The sequence below is a fragment of the Orycteropus afer genome, unplaced genomic scaffold, assembly GCF_000298275.1.
Source record: "Orycteropus afer afer isolate SDZICR_OR568_19922 unplaced genomic scaffold, OryAfe1.0 scaffold00159, whole genome shotgun sequence".
Lineage (NCBI taxonomy): Eukaryota > Metazoa > Chordata > Mammalia > Tubulidentata > Orycteropodidae > Orycteropus > Orycteropus afer.
The window spans coordinates 442,137-461,997 of record NW_006921746.1 but is presented as its reverse complement, the minus strand read 5'-3'; the positions used below and the strand labels follow the sequence as shown (position 1 = coordinate 461,997).

The 19,861-nt window shown below is 40.9% G+C and overlaps 1 protein-coding gene across 1 annotated transcript in view; it reads right to left on the bottom strand.

Annotated features, from left to right (window-relative positions):
- TSPAN5 (tetraspanin 5) overlaps positions 1-19,861 on the bottom strand; it is a 277,313-nt gene that overhangs the window by 1,016 nt on the left and 256,436 nt on the right. The window contains exons 3-7 of the mRNA XM_007946388.2: positions 15,728-15,874; positions 8,410-8,580; positions 5,606-5,731; positions 3,431-3,478; positions 3,199-3,315 (exon numbers count right to left, since the gene is read on the bottom strand). Of these exons, the coding sequence (XP_007944579.1) occupies positions 3,199-3,315; positions 3,431-3,478; positions 5,606-5,731; positions 8,410-8,580; positions 15,728-15,874 (609 nt within the window). The remainder of the gene's footprint in view (positions 1-3,198; positions 3,316-3,430; positions 3,479-5,605; positions 5,732-8,409; positions 8,581-15,727; positions 15,875-19,861) is intronic.

The following is a 19,861-nucleotide window of genomic DNA, read 5'->3' as shown; positions in this document are numbered from 1 at the left end:
AAAAAAAAAAATTATGATTATAGTCATCCTTGTGGGTACAAAGTAGAATCTTATTACGGTTTTGAATCTAATTTCCCTAATGACTAAGAATGTTGACATCTTTTCTTGTGCTTTTTGTTCATTTGTTTATCTTCATTGGTGGAATGCCTATTCAAATCTTTTGCCCATTTTTAAATTGGATTGTCTTTTTATTGTTGGGTTGTAAAAGTGTTTTATACATTCTGGATGCTAGATCTTTATCAGATAAATACTTTGCAAGTATTTTCTCCCATTCTTTGGGTTGTCTTTTTCACATTATTGATGTTTTGAACACAGAGTTTTAAATTTTGATGGAGTCCAATTTACCTGTTTTCTTTGGTGGCTTGTGCTTTTGGTGTCGTAACTCAGGCAACACTGCCTAATTCAAGGTCACAAAGATTTGCATCTATGCTTTCTTCTAAGAATTTTATACCTTTAGCTCTTACATTTAGGTCTTTGATCATATTAGTTTTTTATTGTGGTAAAATATATAAAAATGAAATTTTCCATTGTAAACTATATAATTCAGTGTCATTTATTCCATTTTTAATTTTGTGCAACCATCACTACTATTTGTTTCCAAAATGTTTTCATTACCCTAAACAGAAACTCAGTACCCTTTAAGTGATACCTCTCTATTTACCCCTCCTACCTACCCTCGTAATGCCTAATAAACTGTAGTCTCTGTGCATTTGCCTATTCTAGATATTTCATATAACTGGGGTCACAGAGTATTTGTTACTTTGTGCCTGACTTATTTTACTTATTATAATGCTTTCAAGGTTCATCCTAGTATGCTGTAGTATATACAAGGGCCTCATTTCTCTTATGGTTGAGTATATTCCACTGCATGCATATACCACAATTTGTTTACCCATTCATCTGTTGATGGACATTTGGGTTGTTTCTACCTTTTGGTACTGTGAATCATGCTGCAATAAGCACTGGTGTATCTGTCTGAGTCCCTGTTTTCAATTCTTTAGGGGTATATACCCAGGAGGGGAACTGCTGGGTCAGAAAGTAGTTCTATGTTTAGTTTTTTGAGGAACCACCAAATTGTTTTCCACAACAGCTGCACCATTTCACAAGGAATGGATAAGGGTTCCAATTTCTCAACAGCCTTGCCAACACTTGAGAAAGAGAATAAATAAATAAATAGATAGATAGATAGATAGATAGATAGATAGATAGATAGATAGATAGATAAAATATATATGTAAGCTATCTATAGATAGATAGATAGATAGAAGCTATCTTAATGAGTGTGAAATGGTTAATTTTTGAATATGGTATTAAGTGAGGGTCCAAATTCATCCTTTTGCATATGGATATCCTTCATCCCAGCACCATTTGTTGAACATACTACTATTTTCCCCATAGAATGATCATGGCACCCCTGTCAAAAATCATCTGACTATAGTTATATATATGCTCTGGTGGTGTAGTGCCTAAGGCATTTGACTGCTAACCAGAAGGCTGGTGGTTCAAACCCAGCAGCCACTCCTCAGAAGGAAGACTGGGTGATCTACTTCCATAGTAATACCACCTCAGAAACTCAAGGAGGGGTTGCTATGAATCAGATCCGACTTGACATCTGTGAGTTCGGTTTGGTTTTATAGATATATGGGTTTATTTTTAGATTCTCAATTGTATCCCATTGATCTATGTGTCTAACCTTATGCCAGTACCCAACCATCTTAACACTGCAGTGTTTTGAATCACAAAGTGTGAATCTTCCAAATTTGTTATTTTTCATGTTTGTTTTGGCTATTTGGGGCCCTGTGAATTTCCACAAGAGCTTTAGGATCATCTTGTCCTGTTTCACACAACAAAAACAACTCAAACCCACTGCCATCAAGCTGATTCCGACTCATAGCGACCCTATAGGACAGAGTAGAACTGACCCATAGGGTTTCTAAGGTGTAATCTTTACAGAAACAGACTGCCTCGTCTTTCTCCCATGGAGTAGCTGGTGGGTGCAAAATGCTGACCTTCTGGTTAGAAGCCAAGTGCTCATTACTGTGCCACCAGGGATATTTTTTACAAAAACTTTGAAAAAGACAGTTGAAATTTTGATAGAGATCACATTGTCTCTGTAGATAAGGTTAACAATATTAAGTCTTCCAATCTATGAACACAGGATGTCTTTCCATTTATTTAAGTCTCCTTTAGCTTCTTTCAACCACTGTGCCTCATTTTGGACCCTCTGGTAACCCACACTGGGTTTCTGAGGCTGTAAAGCTTTACAGAAGCAGATTGCCCCATCTTCCTTCCACAGATCAGCTAGTGGGTTTGAACCACTGACCTCTGGTTAGCATCCAAATGCCTTATCCACTACACCACCAGAGCTCCTTACAGTAAATTTCACATCTGCACAGCATGGCAAGTCTAGCTCTTGGAACTGCCTAGGAGAGAAAGTGGGTACTCCCTTTAGCACTCTGGCAAGGTGGTCCAGAGAGACAAAAGGGCACAGCATCTCTGTGGAAATCCTGAAGCTTTACTTAACCTTGCCACTAAGATCTACTTCTGACCATTCATGTCTGCCCAACAGTCACAAGGAATTATAATCGAGCCCCTGGAAATCTTGGAATGTCAGCAGGCAACTATTCATCTTCCATCTATTTATTCATCTTCCATCTTCAAAAGGAAAAAATGATTTCCCAAAATGTTACAGTACACCAACATCTAAAATCAGAGCTATAACAAAATGAAAGCAAAATACTTTTAGGTCTATTCCCAGCCCTTTAGTGGTTTTTAAAAACTGACATTTAGGTGATTAATCAAGGCTCCCTGTGCTGGTGAGAGCTCTCTCAGGGTGTCATTTCCCTGTGATTTCTTTGTCTTAAGGTCACTGGGTGACACAAATGGTCTGTGTTTGACTACAAACCTATGTGTCGGCAATTCAAACTCACTGAGTGGCCCAGGGAAGAAAGGCCTGGCAATCTAGTTCCGTAAAGGCTCTGCACATGTAACCCTGTGGAGCAGTTCTGTGCTGTAACACACGGGGCCATCATGAGCAGGGACAGACTTGACAACAACGCACTGTTGTTTGTTTGTTTGTTTTAAATATATAACATCTAAAGAAAGCCCGTGGGGCAGTGTTACAGTGTGACACATGGTGTCACTTTGAGCTGGAATCAGCTCGAGAGCAATGGGTGTTTCTTTTCAGCCTTGTCTTACCTGCAGCAACGCGATGCCTATGAAAATACCAGCCACAATGGTTAAATTGTCTTGCAACCACTTCTCAAACTGGGGCACACAGCCTTTTGTGTAGATTACAATCTGCTGATCAACTTCCTTTATAAGGGAAGAGGAGAATACCAGTGTCACAGATATTGCCACCAAACCCTGCATGTTCAAAAGCTCTTCCAAACATCCTTTGTGTTAAGTGACAAAATGAGATTCTACTTACTGGTTTCTGCCTGGCATCATAGCCACACTGAGTGTTGATGACATCTTCCTGGTGAAGAAAGAAAACAGGAAAGTGAAATTCACTCTTGTAAGAGGGAAAGCCCACCTAAGAATTAGCAGAAGACTAGTAAGGGTCGGTGGAGATGCTTATTGGAGCAACGATGTGTCACAGGCACTGTGTTAAGCACTTCATATACATTATCCCAATTATTTATTAAAACAATCTTCTCAAGTAGGTATTAAAATTTAAACTCCATCTTACAAATGAAGAAAACTGAGGCTCAGAGAGTATAAAAAAGTTTACCAGTCCATTATGCAGGAACCTAAAGATTCAAAGTCAATAATCTCAAGAAACTTATGGGGATTAGGGAACTGGAGACAAAAAAAAAAAAAAAAGTTAAAAGGCACAATGGCTGTCTTCTTTAGGGCCTTTTGGGGGACTTTCACTTTCTGATCTATATACTTTTATATTGTGGATATGTTGTTTTTCAATTAGCATTACTTTAACAACTGAAAAACTGGACTGACAACATATCACATGGACAGCTTGATATCTCACAGGGTCTCATCAGAAATGGGGTTCTACTTTTTGGGGTTTATTTATTTTCCCCCTCTGTGGACATGGAGTGAATTTCATTACTTTAGAGCTTAAATGGGAGCTCTGGTGGCATAGTGCCTAAGGCCACTAACCAGAAGGCTGGCAGTTCAAACCCACCAGTCTCGGAAGGAAGATTGGGCAATCGACTCAACAGCAGTGAGAGTGATTTGTTGTGGTTTTTTTTTTTTTTTTTGGTTTAGTACTTAAGGAATGAGGATCTGCAGCTGAAAAGGGAGGCATAATGCCTTCTGAGGATCTTCAGAATTCTTCTGCTGGAATGTTAATTTATGGCAGGAACTGGACACAGAGGAGGACAATTCAGTGTTGGCTGGCCAGTAGCAAGGCTGCCTAGAGTTGATACCATGGGCTCCCTGCTGGGTACACTCTCCTGCCTCCTGTTCTCCTCAGACTGAGCTGAGGAAAGCAAGAAACTAGCTGGTGGGAAAAGTCATTCCTACTTGAGATCTGGCCAGGCCTCAGCACCATGGCAACAAGTTCTTGGTGATTCTCAGTCTCCTGCTTCAGACCAAACAGCCCAGTCTGGGCCTCCAATGAGGTCTATCAGGAAGTTCTGTTTTTCCACCCAAAAGACCACAATGTTTTCACAAGAGCTCCACGCCCACTCATCAGCATCTACTAGGTACTGCCTGCTGGTGCTAGGGGTGTCTTGGGGAGGACAACCGGGGCTCAAAGGGTCAGAGAGAGGCTGGGAAGTCCATGAAGGGCTACAGTATAAGAGTATGCAGGGCCAAGTGCAGGAGCAACTTCTCATATCCGTCCTTTCTAACACTCAGTTCTGGCTTTTAACTTTTAACAAGGGAGTTGCATTTTATGACAGTCTATATACCAGGAACGTGATTTGACCCAAATACAATCAAACCTACCATAATGTAGTGGCTTATGGATAGGTTTTGTGCTTTTCTTTTAAAAATTAAAATACAAGCTTTCAGTTTTATAGTTATTACAACTAATAATAACTTAGGAGTTATTACAACTCCTAAGAGTCTGGGTGGTTGTGGGCTTCCTACATCTGAGCCCTGTCTTGTCTCAAACTCTTCCCCTACGCCTAGTATTTTCCCCAGAACTAAGTCAGGAAGAAAAAGCCTAGGAACCCCAAACCAGTGCAGAGAACTCATATATGCACCTGCTCTTCTCATAAAGAAGGAGTAACACAGGCAGTATAGGTAGATTGCCTATTTGGAGTTTCATTCCATCGCTTGCTAGCAGCATGAACGTAGGAAAGTTACTTAAACTCTGTGTGCCTCAGTTTCTTCACCTGTAAAAGGAGGATAATGGTGGTGTCTACCAGTAGCAATGTTCTGAGCTTAAATGAGCCAATGCACATAAAGGCTTAGAACAGGAACCAGCACCTACTGCTACATTAATGTTAGTGATGATTACACCTACTGGGAAGATTTGAGCACTATACCCCCTATGGGAGCTACAATTAGACATAAGCAGGTAAAAAGAGGTTTCAAGAAAAACCTTTCAAGAGGTTTCAAGAGAACACCCACAGCTGAATCCCAACTCTCGGTGTGATGCCCAGAACAGGCCAACAGGTGGCTGGCATGCGCTTACCGCAGGATCTTTAGTACAGCAGGAGAAGGGCACGCCACATCGCTCTCGACTTGCATTGGAATCTGTGCAATTGAAGTAAATATTTAGGTTCCAATCATCAGCTCCAAAAGCCCCACAGCACTGCCACTAGAGCAAACAGGAGAGAATTAGAACATCTCGACTTGGAGGTGACCAGGTGCCTACACTCATACCTGCCGATACGACACCCAGCTTCTGCCAGCTCTAACCATCTCTTCTATGTCAGAATTCTTCTTAAGCCAAAGTGAACCTAAACGGCTCCTATAAAAGCTTCCAAAGTAATGAAAGCTGAAGATTTTTGTAAGGGCATGCTGGCATGGGATTTAAGTAATTGATGAGAAAGATGCAGACCCTGCTCCCCATGGTGTCAGATGTAGGAAAGGGCAGAGCAGGAGCTGCACAGCAGGGCATTGTTAGAACCAGAGCTGTTTCGTGCAGGTACACAGAGGAAAATTCTAGAAGGATAAACAAGACACTAACTACAGTGGTAGTGTCTGAGCGGAACAACTGAGGTTCTGGATGGGATATCTAGGAGCTTAATTTTGATCTCTGTATTTTAATTTTTTTAATCTATTTTATTGGGGTATAATTGATAACAATAAACTGCACATGTTTAAAGTGTACAATTTATTAAGTTTTGACATATGTACACATTGTGAAGCCATCATCACAATCAAGATTGTAAACATTCATTACCTCCAAAAGATTTAAAGAGTTACTCTTTATATATATTTCCACTCTTTAAATTTTAAAACACAATGTTATAACAAGAGCGTGTATTCACATTTTCAATTAAAAGACTAAATCATCTGATTGAAATATCAATAAAGTAAGCTGTCCAATCGGGGTCTGGAATGGGGCTTATCTGAAGGACTGCTCCATAAACCCTTTCTTCACTCTCCTGGCTAGACTGTCTCTATGTCTCTGGTTAAACAAACATCAGGCTTTGACCACTTGAAGGCTTTCAGGGCCAGCAACTACTTCAAAACATTAAACTCCACAAAAGAAAAATAAAATTACATGCATAACAGTATGAAGCAGACAGCATTTCAAGAGAATGTGTACACGCATGGTCTTCAAACCGTCTGGTCCTCCTGAGGGCTGGGATTGTGTACCACAAAGTTTGCCTACAGAGCTCCACCAGATGTGTCCTGCAACCTAGGCAGGAATAATGCTTGGGGAGGTGTTAGCTTGCATCCATTATGACCTAAAAAAATAGTGAGGACTGCTGAGGAGATGAAACAGGGCTTAATTTCACATCTGAGGTACAACTTACTACAGGGCAACTGTTGCTGACACTGAACAAAACCAACCGCACAGTACAGCTCGGTTCTGAGTGTCTAACAGGGGAAGGTATACACAGCCATTTCCTCCCTTTATCGAAGGAAACCCCAGCTTATTCTGTGAAATTCTCCAACTAAGCAAAGGGCCATGGGTCTGCTGGGCTTCCGCTTGCCGTCAGCCCTGCCTATATACAGGAGTCTCACTGACACAGCCATCCAGTCTTTCAGTACATGCAAATAAAAACGTGCCAGTTTGTAGAATAATACCTTAAGCTTAATATAAAAGTATGTGTATCTTATTAGACTATAATAATATCCCTGTGAGTCAAAACCAAAAATCAGTTGCCATTAAATCAATTCCAATTCATGATGACTCTATGTGTATCACAGCAGAACTGTGCTCCGTAGGGTTTTCACTGGCTGATTTTTCTGGAAGGAGATCACCAGGCTTTTCTTCCAAGGCACCCGTGGGTGGACTTCAACCTCCAGCCATTTAGTGGCCATTAAGACCATTAACCATTTGCGCCCTCTGAGTTAGACAGTAGCTATTATTCTTGCCATTTCACTATTAGGGAAATAGGGACGTGCCCAGAGTCACTTAATCAGATTTGGCACTAGAATCTGTGTTTTTTGACCTCTGTTTATGTCATTTTGCATTTGCAGTGAAACAGGGCATCTGCTATTTTGTTCTTGCCCCTGGGCAATGACAGACTATCAGAAGCATCACACAATAATGATGAGAATGCTCTAGGACCTGGGGTGGGGGTGGGGGAGACAGGAAGAACACTACTGCATAGATTCTTTACATATTAGAACTGGTTTCTTTTATTTTTTAAGGGCTTAGAATTTTTGGCTTTAATTACATGAACTATAATAATATTTGTATAGGCATATTTTAGGAGCTCTGTGGATAAATATTCTATTGGTAAGTATATTATTCTGAACTGTGAAGTATGGAGGGTTGTCAAAATGGTGGTGGTGGGGAAGTATCTATATTTAATTTGCAAATAAAATTTTAAACATAGAGTAAAACAATGTTCATCAACTGTCGATAGGAAAAAGCAAATGTGATTATAACCTTTTTGTTCAAGACTTGTCTTCTTTGATCATCTAACTTAATACAAACTGAATAATGTTGTTGTTATGTGCCATCGAGTCAGACCTGACTCATAGTGACCCTTCTTTGGGTTTCCAAGGCTGTATCACTATGGAAGTGGATTGCCCAACCTTCCTTCCAAAGAGTGGCTGGTGGGTTTGAAGGTGTGAACCGCCAGCCTTCTGGTCAGCAGTCAAGTGCCTTAGGCACTATGGTACCAGAGCTCCTGTTACAAAGCCTGTAAGTCATATAGCACATCAGAATACAATATATAAACAAGCAAACAAACATGTAGAAAAATCAGAGGTAGGTTCCATCTGGCTGATGCAAAAACCAGGACAAGTGTTCACCGGGGTCATCCTTCCAAGAAGGTTCTCAACTTACAAATAAACCAAATTTACACTTACATATTCCTGGGTGAAGTCTATGAGGTTTTGCAAATCAATGTCGTCCCTGTACGCTCTGATGTTGTTGTTTATAAAAAAATACAGCTGGTCTTTGATCCAATCTTTGAACACAAATGCCAATACCCCAGCAGTGAGCTCCAGGAAGAAAATAATTCCCAGGAATACAGAAAACTAAGACAAAAAACACACATACAGAGAATAGTTATGCAGTCTATTTAAACCATCCAGAGTTAAATGTTCCTCTCTAAAAAGGTCTGTAATTATATTGGATTTTTATACATCTCCAAAGCAGATAATCTTAAGTTACTTGAGATTCATTAATAGAAAATTATACTCCAAGAAAGGTTTTTTTTTTTTTTTTTTTTAAATCATTTGATAATCACATTTCAGGGGTTCTGGTGTTCCATTTGGTAATTATCCAACAAAGCCCCATAAGCGAACATGGATCCTAGGAATTTCTCATTAGACTCACATTAAGGCCTAATCAATTTCTTGTGATTAATGTACTGCCAGATGCTTGAACAATGACCTGCCCCTACCTCCACTAAGCTTCTGTACCACTGAAAGATAGATTATCCCTGTATTTTAAGATTGCCTGGCATTTGTTACTGTGGCCTTGAGTCTCTGTGCAGTATATTCCTTCCATGGATCCAGCACACAGCTCTAATTCCCCTTCGCGCCAGCTGTGCAGGGTGAGTAGCAGACATGTTCATCTTTGATGAAGAGGTCATAGAGGTACTGAGGGGGAAGGTGACTGTGACACTAAAATAATTTCCAATTATGAAAATAAAATGAAACCACTGAGTTGAGGGCTTTCTTGGGAATGCTAGCCGTGCTATTCCTCCTTTGTGAAGCACTACTCTCAGGAAACATTTTGAATAACATTCAAAAGGAGCCAAATGAAAACGTCTGGCTAATGCAAAAAGCAAGTATGTAGAAAGGAAGGCTGAAGACCATAAGGCAATGTGATAATTGCCAGTAAGTTCGGAGAAGTTTTCATTCCATTGAGAAGACTCGGAAGAGCCTCATCTTAGTCATATCAATACCCTCATGATTTTTCCACTTCCTCCTTACCCCTACATTTTCACTCTTTTTTTTTTTTTTTGCTAAAACAGACTACAAGAAATGAGGCTGTGAAGAGGGTAAACGGCACATAAACTCTTCTGATGACAATGACAGAACTCTCCTGCTCAGCAGAACTCCTGAGGCTGCAGGAGAGTGAGTGGTTGCAGAGAGCTGAAGTACTCTGCTGTTTTCATATTCAGCAAACAGATATCACATAGCCTGCCAAGAGGGTGGGTTGCAAAGGAAACCACATAGTTAATTATTCAAACTAGGGAAGACCAAAAAAAAAAAAAAGTTCATTCATTCAGCAAACATCTATCTGAGGACCCACTGTGAGCCAGGCCCTGGGCTAAATGGGCTTTGCAAAAATGCCTGAGGATTAAACTCTTGCCTTCAAAGACCCCACAGGGGGTGGAATGTATCTGTATGTCATGTGGAGATGGAAGCAGGGTGGGAGAAGGGGGGACACTTGATATCAGATGTCAGTATATCTGAGTGTTTAATCCAGGGTGTCAGGGCAGTTCTATGAAGGTGGAGGTAGTAAAAACAAAAACACAAACTCATTGCTGTTGAGTCAATTTCAACACATGACTCCATGCATTACAACTGCTCCACAGAGTTTTCTTAGCTATAATCTTTACAGAAGCAGATTGACAAGCCTTTCTTCCATGGCATCTTTGGACAGATTCAAATAGCCAACCTTTAGATTAATACCCAAAGGGAGAGGTATATTGACAGTTACACTACAGAAATCATAAATCTCACGTAGCACGCGAGTGCACATGCATACGAAACACTGAGACACAAGTCATTCTAAGATTTTAAATATATTTGCATCCTCATCTCCACAAACCTTAGGTAAGTTCATTTTCCAGCTCCTCTGGTAAATCTTCTCATAACGTTACATAATGAACACCTCAAGAATTGAATCAAAATTCAATTCATTTCACTATTTGGCAGAAATCTACATGCCCTGAGTCCTGTAAACTAATTTCCTCTATTTCCAAAGGTCCAGAGACTAACTCCAGGTTTCATCCGGGGGCTGCAATAAAGGAGGAAACTCCTTTTCTATTTGACAGTTTCTTAGTTCTCGGCTTTTCACTCAGTATGACTAGTCTTACAGCATCAGAGAATCAAGGATGTTTGGAGTCATGTTGACATTTACTTGTGTCATATCTCCTACTCAAAGACTATGAGTTTTCATTAGTCTATTTCATGGTGAATGTCTTAGTTATCTAGTGCTTCTATACAGAACTATCACAATTTGATGGTTTTAACAAACAGAAATTTATTCTCTCACAGTTTAGGAGGCTAGAAGTCTGAATCTAGTATCCCAGCTCTAAGGGAAGGCTCTCTCTCTGTTCGCTCTGAGGGAAGGTTCTTGTCTCCTTTCAACATCTGTGGGCACAGTGTGCCTTGGAGATCTACATGTGTCCTGGCATCAATCTTCCCCTGGGTCTAAGAGGTTCTCATCTCAGGGACCCTGAGTCCAAAGGGCATCTTCTGCTCTTGGCTCTTCTTTGTTGGTGGTAGTCAGGTCCCTCTTTCTCTGCTTGCTTCTCCCTCCTTTTATCTCTTGTAAGATAAAAGGTGATGCAGGCCATACCCCAGAGTAATTCCCCTTACATCAGATCAGGGTTGTGATCTGAGTTGAGTGTTGCATCCCACCCTAATTCTCTTTCAACTGATTGGCTGATCATATCATGGAAGATGATTGCATCATTACATAACTGTCAAACCACTGAGAATCATAGTCCAGCCAAACTGACACATATTTTGGGGAGACACAATTCATCCCATGGCATTCCACCCTTTGGCCCACTAAAATTTATGTTCTTTTGTGGTAATTAAGGTTTGTGTCAACTTGGCTGGGCTTGGTTTTGAGTGGCTGGGCAGCTGGATGTAGTTATTCCCCATGATGAGACTGGTAATCTAATCCATAGTGGACTCTACTGTGAACAGCCTTAGAGATGTGGTCTGCTTCCAGTATATAAGAAGCAGCTTTGAGAAAGGTTTTGAGCTTTTTGGCACATATGGATCCTGCATTTGGCCAAGTCTCTATCTCAGTGGCCTGCCATGTTGTCTGCCGATCTTGAAACTGTTTCTGGACTTAAACTAATGGCTTGCTGTGCTGCTTGATAATTTTGGAACTGTGCCATTTTACTTGTTGATCTTGGGTTTGTCAGCCTCAGCAGCCAGCAGCTGCTTGAGTTAAGAGAAGCCTCCAGCTTCAGTGGGCCAGGAGCAAGAGACAGAGTTAAAGCCCAATACTGAGGGGCTTTCACCCAGTCCCTAGAGCTGGTACTTTGAACTCAGACTTCTAGCCTCCTAAACTGTAAAATTTCTGTTTGTAAAAGCCATCCATTTGTGGTATTTCTGTTAGAGCAGCACTAGATACCAAAACATCTTGCCATGTACAAAACACTTCCACCCCATCATATCATCCGCAAAATCTTACATCGTCTCCAAGTCCAAATTTAATCCTATGGCAAAATTCCTCTTCATCTGTAATTGTATAATACAAGTTATCTGCTTCCAAAGTACAATGGTGGAAAAGCAGCAGATAGACATTCCACTACAAACTGGAAAAATTAGAGGGAAAGAAGGGATAAGGGGTCCCAACGAAGTCAAAAGCCTAGCAGAACAATTTGCATTAGCTCTCAAGGCTTGAAAATAATGGTCTGTTGTCTGAGACCATTTAAGCAATGGTCCTCCCCTCCAGACTCTAGGTGTTGGCTATATTCTCTCGATTCTGGGTGGAGGCCCCTCAGCTCTATCTTCCAGGCCCTCTAGGATGGCAACTCTGCTCCTTCAACTTTGGGGGGCCTCATTCTCCAAATGAGGGGCAATGCTACCTTCTCAACCCCGGCAGCCTCCATCCTTTGCACAGCAGTCCTGTCCCCTCAGCTTTGGGCAGAAAATCTGGCCTCATTCCCTTGGTACTCATGAATGGTAGCCCCACACTCCACAACCAAGTTGTGAAGATCTGACTCTTTGCAAGAGTAGATTGCTGGGGCCCTAACCTTTGAAATTCTAGAGGCCAGGGCACCACCTTTGAGACTCCAGGGGTCTAGCCCTACTCACTGAGACTGAGGGAGCTCTGTATCCCATGTCCCCCTTTCTCTTCAGCTTCTGATTCCTAGTTCCTTGGCCTCTTGGCCCCTCGGGTCTCTTCAGCTGACCTGGCCTCTGTCCTGCTCAGGAAAATGTTACAAAGGCCTTTAGCAGTAGTGGTAAGTGCCTGGAAGCACCGTACTCTGCCAGGAAGTCTTCTACCCCAAAGCACTCACTCTCTCATTCCATGGGTTGGCCCCTATACCGTCTTGCACTCATTTCCTGGTTCTGATGCCACTGCTTCTCACTATCTGCAAAATTATAGCTCTCCTCACTTCCTTCTGAGCCCTCATTAGAATTGCCTTTAATGTCCATAATTCCACCAACAGCCTTTTCAAAGCAATCAAGGCTTTTACTACTAGGCATCTTAAAATTCTTCCAGGCTGTACTCATTACCCAATTCTAAAACCACCTATATACATTTTAGGTATCTGTTAGAGTAGCACCCCATGCTCGGTACAAAATTCTGTCTTAGTTATCTAGTGCTACAATAATAGAAATACCACAAGTGGGTAATTTTAACAAATTTATTCTCTCATAGTCTAAGAAGCTAGAAGTCTGAATCCAGGGCACCAGATCTAGGGGAAGGCTCTCTCTGTTGACTCTGGAGGAAGGTCCTTGTCTCCTTTCAACATCTGTGGGCTCAGTGTCCCTTGGAAAGCTCCACAGTCTTAGTATCAATGTTTCCCTGAGTCTAGGAGGTTCCCAGCTCAGGAATCCGGGTCTAAAGGGCACATTTTGCTCCCAGCTCTTCTTTCTTGGTGGTAGTAAGGTCTCAGGTCTCTCTTTCTCTGCTTGTTTCTCTCTTCTTTTCTCTCTTGTAAGATGAAAGGGGATGCAAGCCACACCCCAGGGAAACTCCCCTTACACTGGATCAGGGCTGTGACCTGAGTACGGGAGTTGTATCCCACCCTAATCCCCTTACAACTGACTGGTTTGTCACATCAGATCATATCATGTGGGATGACCATATCATTACATAACTGCCAAACCACTGAGATTCATGGCCCAGCCAAGCTGACATACTATGACAAAGAGATAAGCCATTTACATATTCTCCAAGACTTTAAAAAAAACGTTAAGAAATAACACAATTCTTATTTACAACATGAGACTTTGTAAGTTAAGGTACTAATTTAGAAATGTGTGTATTTCACCCTGTTCAGCTAATCATGATATATTCAACTGCAAAACTAATAAATTATACTTAGAGGGCCTGCCCATTATGAGCTAAAAATATATTGAAGTAAACCATATTAAAGGGGATCCCATCTTTTAGGGCATGGGGGTGTCTTTCAAATAAAATACTGGCAACAGATAAGTAGGACCTGTGGCCCAGTCAGGCTACAGAAAGATGCAGTAACGTGAGCTCAGCATTTGGGGGCACCTCAGGCCAAGAAGACTGGGAGGGGCAGGTCTTTATAGGAACAGAACTTTCCTGGTGCCTACACAGGCCTTTGACTTGGTGAAGAATGAAGTATTTGGTTGTGTGTGTGTGTGAGAAGGGAACTAAGAGATATGGCTATCCCATCATAGATCTATCTGTAGAGAACAGAGAAGTCAATAAATTGTACGTAAGACCAAGTATCCTTTACTTTTCCCTGTTAGCATGAGTCACGTGACATTTCAGGTTAAAGGGCCTCTTTCAAAACCTTTTTTGAGTCAGAGCTGCCCAAATTCAGAATCAGACACCCTGTGTAGAGCATAGTGAGGCCTCTAAACTTAGGGATGTTCAAGAGAAGATGTCAGAGGAAGATGTGGCAGAAATGCTAGGGATGGGATCCCATACTCCAGAGATGTTGGGACTAGTTCTAGTATATCCTATTGTTTTAAGTCAAAATGTCCCTAGATGGTGTTCTGACAATGACAGCTGGGAATGATTCTAGGAACAGATGAGAGTACACTAATATAATTCTCTAGAAATCCCTATAGTTTTTCCTCATGTTAGGAAGGTGTATTCTTTTGATCCTTTTCTGTTTTTGGACAGGGGGAGAGGAGGCCACTGTGTGCAGGGATGTGTTACAGATGACTCTCAGAATACCAAAGTCTACACTGACAGGCACATTGGCTGACCTTTGGCTATACCAAGCAAACATGTCAAATCTATTTACAATACATATATCCAAGTATATGCCATTGCGTTCACCTTTGGAACAATCTCCAAAGGAAAAGCTCTTACTTTTCTTTCTGTACTTTTAATGCTTATACATGGATTGGGAGGATATTACGATTCTTTTTGGTTTAATTACTGAAGCCTCTTCATTTTTTTTTAAATTACATAACTATGTTATTTATAAAAGTTTTTAAAAGAACATCTTCATGCCTCTTTTTAAAATCTCTCCTCCACAAAATATTCAGGCTAACAGTGATCACACCTAACACTCTCAAGGGATCTAAAAATTATGCTGATCATACAAATAAGAACCTTATAATGCCAGAATCCAAAGGAAATTTATCTTCTCCTCTCCTATTTAACAAAACCTGCCGCTTAACAGATTTTAATGTGGACAGGTCATAGCTGCTGTGCTTAGGCCTGTGCAAAGAAACCCAGTCACCCAACCAGCTTTCCACTTATTCTGTGCTTACAAGCAAGCTAAAAAAAAAAAAAAAAAACTGGTTGCTGTCAAGTCAATTCCAACTAATGGCGACTCCATGTGTTTCAGACTAGAACAGTGCTCCATAAGGTTTTCAATAGCTGATTTTGTCGGAAGTAGATCACCAGGACTTTCTTTTGAGGTACCTTGAACCACCTTGAGTGCTAACCTTTAAGATAGTAGCTAAGTGCATTTCCATTTGTACTACCAAAGAACTCCATGTCTTTAAAGGAGGAATGGGGGAAAGAGGAATAGCTTACAAGAAGAAAAACATGTATACTTACTTTAGTTCCAAGGGTATTTTAGGGATCAGAATGCATAACACGCATACATAAAAACCTCCATGGAAGGTGTAGAGGTGGTATTCTTATTATTAAAGAAGTATTTGGGGTGAGGAGAAGGGCCAAGTGAACCCTCTAAAAGAAAAGCATTACCTTTGCCATTATTTTGTGCCTTTGGTACCACTCCCTGTCTTGTCTGTAGATACAGTGTCCTCCTGATGTAAGAGTTTGGCTCTTAAGCTAAGAGCAGAGTCTGATACTTACAAACTTGAGGAGGAAAGTGTTTTCTCGGAGAGCTCCAATGCACCCTGCGAATCCCAAAATGAACATCACTCCTCCCACCACAAGGAAGAGCCAAACTGGGTCAAAGCCGCCAAGATCGGTGATGGAAGAGATGTTGGACAGAACTCCCTAGGAGTAGAAAAGAACATACAAGGTAGTAGGATGAGGGGTCAGTTTGCTGACAACAGTAAGGATTATTGCACTTGTCCTTTTTACCTTCCCCCAAAGAAATACTTCACAGGTAATCTAATTACTAGGTGTGAGTAATATTTGAGAGGCACCACAAAAAACAGAAAGTTAAAACTGCATTCTTTCTAAGGTCTGGATGTGTTCATTTTCTGTAAAGCCTGTATAAAGCAAAAGAACTGATAGACCCTGTATGATCCTAAGACATTGATGTTACCTTGGCTTTCCATGTCCCCTAGTAGAAGTGATCTTGAGTTAAAAATGGTGTGTGAGAAAAACATACCCCCCAAGATCCAGGAAAGGGGTCATCTTTAAGTCCTCAGGGCATGCAGATGTTACACAACTGCCTACTCTAAAGCTGTCTTCATTTCTCAAGAAACAGGGGCAGAGCTAGAAGCTGAAACTAACACAGCATCCAGCCCAACCACAAACATCTAGAACTGCCCCAACACACCTAAATAAACTCAAACCACTGCACCTCAGGATCCACCTCTAGCTATTAGGCCCAGATCCCAAAAGTCCATGTCAGGAGTTAGCACTAAAGGTTCCATGTTTAGTTATTAGGAAAATTTCTTTACCATTATTTATTAAGAGTTAGAATTTAAATCATAAATCAAAAGTGTCTCTCTCATTTTAACACTTTTATTCCACTAACACAAGCCTCTCCTAAAAAGAACAGAGAGTAATTTCATTTCTCCAGAAACAATTCCATTTCTCTACTGAAGTCCTTTCTTCCAAAAGTGTAATATCACATATAAAACCACCTGGAACCCATGTTAAAAATTATGAGACTTTTTTCCGTTTCATATACAAAGTACTTATTTACCATTCATTCATATGATGGCCAGCTACTATAATTCTGAAACTCTGGATGGATGTAAATCTTAAATAGCCAGTACTACCAGCAACCAACAAAAAATACAGAAATAATTTCTTATCTTATTAAATTTGTTATAAACTCTCAAAATACTCCCAGGGTATCATGGTATAGCTTACTATAATGTCATAATAGTAAGTCGTTTGTATTCAAAGCACTCCCCAAAACCTGGCAGAACAGTCAAACCAGTTCATGTTGACTCTGACTCATGCGGACCCCATGTGTACCAGAACAGAACTGAACGGCTGATTGTTTGGAAGGTGATTGCCAGGACTTTCTGGTACCTGAGGTGCTTCTCGGTGGATTCAAACTTCCAGCCTTGTGGTTAGCAGCCAAGCATGCTAACCATCTGCACCACCAGGGACTCCAAAGGGCACAAACTATTGATATTCTGGAACCAGAATAGGTTCTCTATTTCAGTACTCTTTCCTTACCAAGTTGAAGCCATGGTGCAATTCTTCCCAGTAAGCACTAATGAACCTCTGAGTTTACAAGTTTTAAATTTCCCCATTTAAGATTGTAGGAACATTTGAAGAGATGTATTTTTGTTAGTTTTTCTCTTTGTTTTTTCATGGGAACATCAACTATAGCACAATTTAAAAAAAAGTTGCCACTGAGTCAACTCCAACTCACAGCGACCCATGCATGTCAGAGTAGAATTGTTCCCAGGGTTAATAATGGCTGAGGTTTTCAAAGTCGATTACCTACCAGGCATTTCTTCCGAGGTGCCTCTGGGTGGACTTGGCCTTCCAACCTTTTGGTTAGTACGCAAGCGTGTTAACCATTTGCACCAAACAGAGACTCAGAAAAAACCCCAAAATCAAACCCACTGCTGTTTACTCAATTCCAACTCATGTGACCCCATGGATTACAGAGCAGCACTGCTTCACAGGGTTTTGGTAGCTGTAATCTTTACAGAAGCAGATCCTCTTGCTTTTCTTCCACAGAGTTGCTGGGTGGATTCTAAGTGCCAACCTTTAGGTTAGCAGTTCAGCATAAACCACTGTACCACCCAGGGGCATACAGAATGATAATAGGAACTAATAAATAGAACACATAATGAGAAAAAGTTAAAGGACTCTTAAAATGTACAACTTAAACCTAAAAAGAAAAAAAAAAGTCATAGAGATTATTAAAGCAGTTAGGAATGTAGGGTGTGTTCACTGACTTCTGAGATGACATCACAGAAGGCAACTATACACAAGACTGCATAAACCAATGGTATGATCCAGTTTTGTGTTTCTTAGATTTCCAAGCTCTGAACTATGAATACTCACAGGGAGGAAACATTTAAAGGAAAATACAGAAATACTATAGCCAGTTCTCCATGTATGTAAATGATATTAAGGAAAAAACTGCCACAGAAGTCACACAAAACCCAAGCAACAGCAATGAAGGTCTAGTGTTGGAAAGAAATCAACCCCTCCCGTCAGAGTGCCTTTAAACAGGCCAAATCTGCATAATATGGACCTTCTCAGCAAGGAGAGGAGAGGACTTGGGAGTACGTGAAAACATTCTTAAAACTTGAAAAGCTGCTTTAATTATAGGAGAAGTTGACTCAATTTATGTGGCATCAGAAAGTAGAGGTAGTAGGGATGGAAGCAACAGGGACAGATGTCATTTCTATATAAAGCATCCCGATACCACCATGTTATTGGAAATGGATCTGAGAAGGTTTCTCTGAGAAATATGGAAGAGAAACTCTTCCCCTCTAAAAGCTATGATCATTTGTTATCTGTGCTCCAGGAGGGATTCCCAAATTGATGAGAAACTAGGACTTAATGTCCTTTAGGTTCCTTCCAACTTAAGACTATTCTATGATTTCACCCATTTGTAATGGGCTTTTTATTTGTGACTCACACTCAAGTCTGAGCAAAGATCAGATTGTTCCCAAACACTCTTCCATGATCCATGACTGTGCACAAAGAGCTCAGTGGATAACAGGGATAATTATCAGGACAACTCAGGCAAACTAAGCAAACAAATAAACATACCTGTGCCAGAATTCATCCCTCCCCTCGAAAGGCAAAAGAGTGGTATCCCAACTGCCAGTAGATTCCTGGATCATTTGTCCTCTCTGGGTTTAATTTAGGGGATGAGGATATGGCTCTTCAGACAAATTCATTTTAATAGTTATTCTCCCCAGCCTGCAGGGGCAGTTTTAACTGTGAGGCCTTCAACTGTTTCTATAGAAACAACAATGATTTGGAAGACTAACTAGACTATGGAGTCTACTCATTTAATCCTAAATTCTGACAAAAGACAGGGTTAGAAACAAGATACTGAGACCTTAGGGAAATAATATTCTGCAAAGCATAAAAAAGACTATCAAGAACTTCGTTTTTAACATATTCAGCATATATCCAAGTAGTTATCAGCTGAAAATGAATGCTAACCTAAAACACAAAGTGTGAAAATCAATGCCCAAGGACCAGTTCTCTTTTCTAGGGAGTTAGACTTACTTCACACCAAGACACCACCACCACAAGAGTAACTTCACACCAAGATAAAACCAAACCAAACCAACTTCACTGCTGTCAAGTTGGATCGACTCATAGTGACCCCTCCTTGGGTTTCTGAGGCAGTATCTCTACAGAAGTAGAATACCCAAGCTTCCTTCCAAGGAGTGGCTGGTGGGTTTGAACTGCCAGCCTTCTGGTTAGCAGTCAAATGCCTTAGGCACTAAGCCACATAAAAAAAAGATTTACTCCTTCACCTGTGAAAAGTTCCCAAATACTCACTGAAGAGAAATTGTACTGCTTCTGGTTACACACAGAGATTACAGGGTTTATTGTTGTTGTTAGGTGCCATTGAGTCATTTCCGACTCATAGCGACTCCATGCACAGCAGAACGAAACACTGCCCCATCCCACGCCAGTTCCATGATCCCTGCTATACTTGAGCCCATCATCACAGCCACTGTGTCAATCCATCTCATTGAAGGCCTCCCCCTCTTTTGTTGACCCTCCACCCTACCAAGCATGACATCCTTCTCCAGGGAATGGTCCCTTCTGATAACATGACCAGAATAGGTGAGACAAAGTCTGGCCATT